The sequence below is a fragment of the Eufriesea mexicana genome, unplaced genomic scaffold (assembly GCF_001483705.2).
Source record: "Eufriesea mexicana isolate 0111107269 unplaced genomic scaffold, ASM148370v2 scaffold172, whole genome shotgun sequence".
Lineage (NCBI taxonomy): Eukaryota > Metazoa > Arthropoda > Insecta > Hymenoptera > Apidae > Eufriesea > Eufriesea mexicana.
The window spans coordinates 75034-83432 of record NW_016908330.1 but is presented as its reverse complement, the minus strand read 5'-3'; the positions used below and the strand labels follow the sequence as shown (position 1 = coordinate 83432).

General features: G+C 40.0%; 1 protein-coding gene across 1 annotated transcript in view; it reads right to left on the bottom strand.

Annotated features, from left to right (window-relative positions):
• Nucleotides 1–794: 794 nt before the first annotated feature.
• Nucleotides 795–8399, bottom strand: part of LOC108555219 (lateral signaling target protein 2 homolog) — a 53875-nt gene continuing 46270 nt past the window's right edge. The window contains exons 4-6 of the mRNA XM_017910769.1: nt 6791–8388; nt 6044–6330; nt 795–2070 (exon numbers count right to left, since the gene is read on the bottom strand). Of these exons, the coding sequence (XP_017766258.1) occupies nt 1790–2070; nt 6044–6330; nt 6791–8388 (2166 nt within the window). The 3' untranslated portion in view covers nt 795–1789. The remainder of the gene's footprint in view (nt 2071–6043; nt 6331–6790; nt 8389–8399) is intronic.

Genomic DNA, 8399 nt, shown 5'->3' with positions numbered 1-8399 from the left:
ATACCGTACAATTTAATTACGTAATCTATTACACAGTATTGCGTTTCTCGTTTGCAAATTTTCTCTTAAATACTTTTCCCGTTACTCATAGATTTTAAATAAAATGGACACCGCATCTCTCGTAACAAAGTTTATTTCAAAATTTCAACAAATTCTTACACTATGAATCACTCTGTTCTCACTTGTACCATGAAACTCGCCGCATCCAGTATAGTCTACAGATGACTCTGACAATAATTTTCTTCCTTTTTACAAAGCGATTTAATTCAATCCAGTCGAGAATACGAACTACACTATGATTATACGAGATGTGCCATAAAATGCAGACATAACTTCGCTTCAGGAAAATTCCAGATATAAAGACGACGATGAACTCATAAAATTTTCCTTAGAATTCAACGTGGTTTCCAAATTCCCAATGTATCGCGTTAATATTTTATTTCAAAAAATTCTTCGTACCTTAATTATTTATTAATTATCATTACACGTTTAATATCATTATACACGAGACAAAAATATGTATTTTACGATACAAAAATTCCCGAAAGCCTGTAATTCCCATAGGTTTAAGCAAAAATATTTATACACGATATTTCGCATCATTTTTTCTTTTTTTTTTCTTTTTTTTTCTCGCAATGAACCAAAATTTGAAGTTATATCTGACATTTTACAACGAGCTGTCCGGTAGAAAAGAAAACAAACGATTCTCACGAGAGTAAAGCATGACACGAGAAAATGAGGAATTCGACTGCATATACAGGTATATATTTGTCATAATCGTTAAATGAACACTCCTAACGGAAGAAGATAAAAATTCAAAACGGAACGTGGACGAAGAGAAATGAAAAGTAAAATGGGAACAGAGACGATATACAAGGAATACTTTGTATAATATAATCGCACGTGTCCTAAATAGAAAGCAACAACTGCGAATCTTTTTTCATTTTTTTTTTTTTCTTTTTCGTTTCTTTCGTTCGTTTCTCAACGCCTTATCGCCTAAGCGCGCAAGTAAGATTACATTATGGTACAACTGCTTTTGGAAATTAGCTCCTTTAAAAACGTTCGATCACGACGTGTAAAAATATTAGCGATCGGCGCCGATATATACTCTAAACTTTACGATTTTAAGTGCACGTAAGTATACAAATAACGCAAAGAACGAGTAGTGGTCATGTACCTTCGATCTTCATCCGTTCTAATCAGTTTTCCACGAACACGCGTAATTCGTGAAACGAAACTGCACCCTTCGCAATTTAACCAACAATTACACCGTCCTGACGAAGAGATCAAGAGAAGAAACAACATAGTAAATGAAAAAGCAAAATACCAAACAAAATAACGAAAATGAGAATTTAAATTTAACCCGCCAAAAATAACAACTTTACATTATCTCTTTCGCGATAAAAATTCGAACACTATCAAATACACTCGTGACATCCGAAAATACAGTTCCACTAGAATGGCTGAAACCGAATGAAAATCGAAAGGACACACCACCAACGAAAACACTCGTTAAACATACTCCGTGTACGCGTGTGTACGTATACGTATATAATATATTATATGTATATAGATATACGTCTATATATTGATGCTCGTGTCTGTAACGTTTACCCTAAGAGACAAACCTCGAAAGAAAAACCATTTACGGTCGTTATAGTTAGAAGAAAAAAGGGAGACCGGATACAACGATCCGCGGGCGCGCGAACACGGCTCCATCTTCTGGAGAACGAAGCAAACCATTTATTCCCTAGAAACTCTCTCGTCGTACGCCTGGACCCGGCAAAGTTCAGCTCGCCGGCGTCACCGGGGTCACCGTGAAAGGCGTCACCTGATAGAGAAAACACCTGTTGCATACCCTCACGGGCTTCGTGTGCCCGTAACGGGGCAGGGGAACGTTGTTGCTGCTGCAACGGCCGCAGAACACCTTGCCGCAGTTCCTGCAATGGTGTCTGCGCCTCACCACCGTGAACCCAGCCTGGCAGGCCATGCAACGGGGCGCGTCGTTGTCCGGGACCCAGGCCGGCGCCCTTTCCACGCACTCCTCGCCACGCTCGGTTATGGCGGACGCTGTAAACAGGTATTCCTCTGTCAGACAATGCACATGGGGTGAAGATGTTAGAACACGTTACAAATAAATTCGTCTAACTAGCAAGCTTCGATTTCAACGCTTTACCTGACGACATTGTTGAAGCGAACAAAATTAAACCCACTCGCTGTCAGGGAAATTTAAAACGTCTTGTTCTGGGCACCAAGATTTTATTTTTACACTAGAACTGCCAATCCAGGCGAAAAGACTGTTCTCGGAATTTTCCTTTTTGCAATTAGGGTAAACTTATGTAGGGATGCTGTTTCATTAGCAAATATAAGAGACGTTATTTTAACTAGTCTCTGAATGAGACTAGAAGTAAAGTATAGACTAAAAGACTAAACTGATAACTGATGTATGATTACGCAACTGACTGACACTTAACTCTCGATAAAAACTGCGTAACGGACTGTCTCGAGACAGCCGTTGCACCCTTATTTGAACCCAGCAGTCTGTCTTCTTTCACACGCAGGCTTTCTTTCTCGATCACTCGTAAACATCCCCTCCATAGAATTTTTGCACACGGTCACTTATTCTCCTATATGCACTCCAGGCGTCACCCTGACCATTCGATCTGAACCCGAGACTACTGTTTATTATCTACTATCAACCAGGTAAGCCCAAATGTTCTCTTGCACTCACTGTCAAACCCTAGCAACTTATACATATACCTGCTTTTAAAGCAGTAATTTCGACTCGTATTGAGAGAGAACTGTAACTAATTATTTACTTATCTTCATCGTAAAATTACTATTATCTATGCCTGATATGATACATAGATACTATTATCTATGCCTGATATGATACATAGATACTATTATCTATGCCTGATATGATACATAGATACTATTATCTATGCCTGATATGATACATAGATACTATTATCTATGCCTGATATGATACATAGATACTATTATCTATGTTCAGATACCCATTAAAGATAGGTAGTTCTAGTGTCAAAGGAACTGTGGAATTTCAAAGTCTAATATTTATACTCAGTTCAAAAAGAATTGGCAGGAAATAGGAACAGCTGCACGTGATCAGAACAGTGTCAAAACGTAATATCCAGATCCCTACACAGTAGGGATGGCCGTATGTCTACCTTAGTATATATGCATCATCCTCCCCTTTTCTAGGGGTTGCTACAAAACGTCCTTGAACATCGACATTCAGCAGCCATTTATCTGCAATCGTAACGTCGATCACGTGAACTTCCTGTTTATCTTTCCTGCTAATTCTCGTTGAACGGAGTATAGTTGCGGATATAATACTAACATGGCATCTACAGTAATTTGAAAATAAAATGATCGTTCTTTTCAAATAATTCCTAACTTAACCAGTTATGAACTTATTCCGTGGCCAATTTCAATCGATTTAGGAGATATCTCGTAGTTGACAGCGAATAGGTTAAATCGTCAATAGGCAACCTTCAAACTGTCAATATAATTGTACTTTGTATTACGATTGAATAGTTAAACGAGGTGTTAATATTTATTTAATGTATTCATCACCATCTGTCGTTTCGTCGCTGTTATTATCGCAACTTGATAAGTAATCAGTGTATAAATCCTCCACATTCCACCGCCGGATGGAATGTTTCGGATGTTTAAATGATGTTAATGTTTAAATTATTAATAAATTTATAATACCTTCGCCTACGATACCGTGTGGGACTCGTAAGAAAATCGAGCCAAACATGAGTGTCCACGGATGAAAGGCGTATTTAGAGTCCAACGTAAACACTACAAGTCAGATGTCTTTCTGTTTCAGTTACGTGTTATTCCTCGCCATGTTCGGACGAAATGGCTCGACGTGTGACCAACTGTGCCGTTGATTATGACACGTGTCATCGGAACTTGAGTCGTGGGACAAGAGGTTACATTATACCGTGAAATATATCACAAAGAATTTCACTGCACAGTGCGATCTGAACTCGCTGGAAGACCAATTACAAATGAAGAGGACTATACCTAACACGGTCAATTCTGCAGCAGTCGGACACGTCATCGATAACATCGCGTTGAAGAGTGTTGACAGTAAAACTCACGCATACGTGACTCACACAGGTAAAGTGTTCTTATGGCCGGGAAATCCTTTTAATCATTTTACCCTTACAGCATGATCTAATTGTGAAAAATTAGGTTTCGGAGAAGTATTTAATTCTAGTTTCATTCGTGATAAAATTTTACAAAATTTTAGGATTTCTCCCAATTTTCTGCATTTAAACAAATATTAAATGTAATTTTTGTTGTAGGGCGAGTGTGGCAAATAATTTTAATACTCGAAGAAGACTCGTGAGAAGTTAGGCTCGTTACTGTAATGCAATAGGTTAAGGATGCCAAATGGACTCTCAAAATTCCAGTATTTTTTCATCCTACAATCTTCGTCAGCATACGGTGATAGAGAATTAGAAATTCAATTTTAGAAAAGAAAAACAAAAAGAATACTGAAAATTCAATTACCGATTTCATCTACTTAGAGTGATGTTACGTGAAAGAAGCAATTATTGCGTGTATAATCTGTTATGATATATGTACATACTCATGGAGTTTCATCCAAATTAGACTCTGCTAATTAGGTTAATTTTCTTCTACTGTGGTGTGCTAATACCTTTTTTGGCCACTGTGTGTGATAATGTCACGTGGTTCATCTATTACTGTTCTATTGTATAGCACTTGAACGTGAAACTGAGCAGGCGTCGAGGATTAGGTGGGGACACTTGGTTCATTATCACTAGAATTACCCACCTATATGCAAATGACAATAATTGAGGTGATACGATGAAGATAAATAGATACAGGATGGACAGGTTAGGTTAGGTATACAGGATAGGTAAAGGATAGGTATAGGATGAACTACCTAACATGACCACTTTGTTTTCATTATTTTATTACATAGTTAATTCAACCAAAATCAATTTTTACAATATTCTATTCATAGCAAAATAATTGTTAATTAATGTTCTAATAACTGAACAATTGTAAGTAATTGATGTGGTCATGTTAGATGGTCCACCCTATATATAATCACATTTCTAGCCGAATAAAAGTCAAAATTAATTTTATTCCAAGTAGTTGTATCTTTTAAGAAAATGTAAATTTAAAATATCTAAAACGAGTGACTTTGACTCCTTTGGTAGTTTTAATGTTAAGAGTATGAATCAATAGAAGCCTTGGATACTTTTGGGTTTGTGAAGGATTAATAAGAAATATTTTTTGGATCCATGAGGTATGGAATTCTTGTTCTTTGGACTTGTTTACAGATTGAAGATAATTATTAAATGAATAATTCTTTGAGGTTTTCAACAAATATGTGGATGTGCAATATAAGAAGTACCTAGGGGAGGAGGATTTAGAAATTTCTAAAATGAGATTCGTCATTTCCGATTAAAAATTCGAGATTATTATAATAAGCGAGCTGTTCATACTGTAGTGTATTTAAAATTAATTAGACTCTCGAGATTATTTTTTTGAATGCGAACATCTCGTGTGATCTCTTATTCTACAGTGTTGCAGACAGTTCTATTGTTTTAAGATTCTTCTGAGAAAGAGAGCGTGTATCGGTAAGCTTTCTCTGAAATTAATACCATCGAAAGTAACAGTAAAAACAGAGAACAATAATTTCTGTATATTTCAACAATAATCCTCGTATAATCATACACCGGTGCATAATTTGCTTTGAAATTACCAAGTACTGCTTTGCAGATTAATAAAACATTACCATCTAATAACCGGGTATAAATATTTTATTCCATGTTGCGTTACATGTACCTTTGATAATTCGACATTAATAAAACATGTCGTGGGATTTTATTACTCGTCATCTACTTCCAGGATAATCTAACAGATTCAATCATCATCCATTTATAGTTAGGACATGTCCCGGCACATAAAACTTTATCGCAGTATACCTGTACAGCTTGCATAGAGCCGAGATAAAAGAGGAGATACGTACTGATATTATGATCTGTGGTCGCGGTAGTCTCCTCCAAATCGTCCTCGTATTCCTGCAGCAAATCCTGTCGGTCATGATTGGTGGCCGTATCGTTTGACGGACTCGTCACGGCATTCTCTGATACCAAACTTTCATCCTTCATCTCACCGTCTTCCACGGTTTGACTACTGTTCATCAGGAACACACACTTCAAAATATTGCGTAGATCCGAGGCAAAGTTCGTCTGCAACTGGTCCGCCACACCGGCTATACAAACAAACAAACGGTGCACGAGATCCTCAGACGACCTGCAAGAATAAAATATCAAAGAATTAGGCAAGAATTAGGCTAGCTATGCACTTCGTTAACAAATTTTTCAGTTAACGATATTCGTTAATTTATTTCGATCATTCACCACTTGCTGCGATCACTATGATTCCATTGAGAAAACAAGCTCTGTTCACGGGTGACCAATACAGTTGAATTGACAGCCAACGTGTCAAGATTTTAAGAATTTCATAGACAGAATAAATATTCGTAACACTAGATTTACCAATCCAATGTCAAAAAGATAGAATTGGTCTCAGAATTTTCCTTTTTTACTTCATGGTACCACTTAAATTATTCTTATCTATGTCTGCTATGTCTAGATACTCGTTAAAGATCGGTAGTTCTAGTGTCAGTGAACTTGTTTCCTGACAGACACGGTGTCAATAATACTGGAAGTCTGACAGCAAGAGGTTAATGACCCGAGAAAATATATTTTACCGGAATTTCGCACGAATCTGGTTCCTATTCGCGATCTCAGCAGCTTGCATGGCCAATGCTATCTCTTCGTCGTCCTGACAGTCGCTTTGAAATTCGCTGGTCTCGGAACTCGAGTCGCAGTAACTCGAGAAGCTCGAACTGGATCCAACATCTGGCTTATGAACCAATACGTGATCCGAGCCGAACGACTGCGTTCCTTGAACCGTGGATGCGTTCACCAGCCTCACAGCTCGCGTGGCCCTCTGCGAGTTATTGTCTTTTTGCATTCCGTACGACACGGTCTGTGTCGTGACTGGCGAGGCTGGCTCGTTGGCCAGACCGCTTTTGTCCGTTCTTGGTCCCAAACCATCGTTCATCAGTTCATTGGGACTTCTGTTTCCCAATTTTCTCTTAGTCTGCTCGGACCTGGGATTGGCCCTTTCGTATTTCTCCCTCTTATCGACGTCCCTCCTCTTCATCCTACTAATCTGCTCAGACCTAGACCTCCTATGATCTAGAAGCTTCCTATTCTGCGGGGACAGGTTTCGCTGAGTTCTAGAAGCGATGCTAGAGGTCCTCTGACCAGAACCAGGTGTACTACGAGTCTCGAAGTGCTGCAGTCTAGGACTGGCATGAGGACTATGGCTCCCAAAATTAGGCATCTGTCTGGTGTTCTGACTGGGGTGCAGACTGGCCCCGTAACTGATCAATCTGGGGTTCAAGCAGCGGTCCGTCGAGTTGGATCTCGAACTCTCCGTGCTCGCAGACGATCGAACGTTCTGGAAATTCTGCATCCTACTCTCCTGCATCCCGTGATGAAGCTTCTGCCCATTTCGTTCGTGTTTACGCTGATGCCGCCGTTTCTGCTTCTCGTCCCTCATCTTCCTAGACGTGGTGATCTTGTCCTGCGCGTACTGCTCGATCTTCGTGCCGATCTTCTCGATGTTCTGCGACGTAGACGGGCAGTTCTCGCATTTCAGGTCGCTCCAGAATTCCTTTCTCGAAGTAGACGCGTCGATGCTCAAATTCAGGTTCTCCCAGTTCTCGGAGTAGTTGATCTGAAAGCTGGACTGGTTCGAGTCGCAGACAGAGATGTGCCCGTTCCCGTAGGCGACTCCGACGAATTCCTCGTTCGTCCCGTCAAAGTTCGACGATATTCGTGGAATGTTCTTGGCGGCCTCGGTGTTGGCCGCGTGCAGGTTATGCACTTCGATCGAGTGATCCAACGAGGCCACCGTCTTCACGCTGCGCAAGCTGCAAACGCACGAGTTGTCCGATATCGTGGAACTCTTTCTCTTCGGTGAGTTCAGATTAGAGCAGGAATAACTGGTGTTCTCTTGCGTGTCCTCGTCGTCCAGGCCCGGTTCGTCCTGTTGAATCTCATTGGCGAACGTCTTCTTCTCCTCGGGACTCTTATCGTACAAACTGGTATTCTCCGACGAGATAACCGTGCAGATTCCCGAGTCGGTCTGCTCGGAGATCTCGTTCTGGCATTCGCCGTCTAATAACAAATTCGACAAGGTTTTATTCGCCTCGGAGATGAGCTTCTTCGAGTCCAAGTCGGGCAGAGAGTTCTGAATGTGCACCGTCTCGACTGTTACGTTGTTCTCGTGCGAGACCTGGTTCAGCA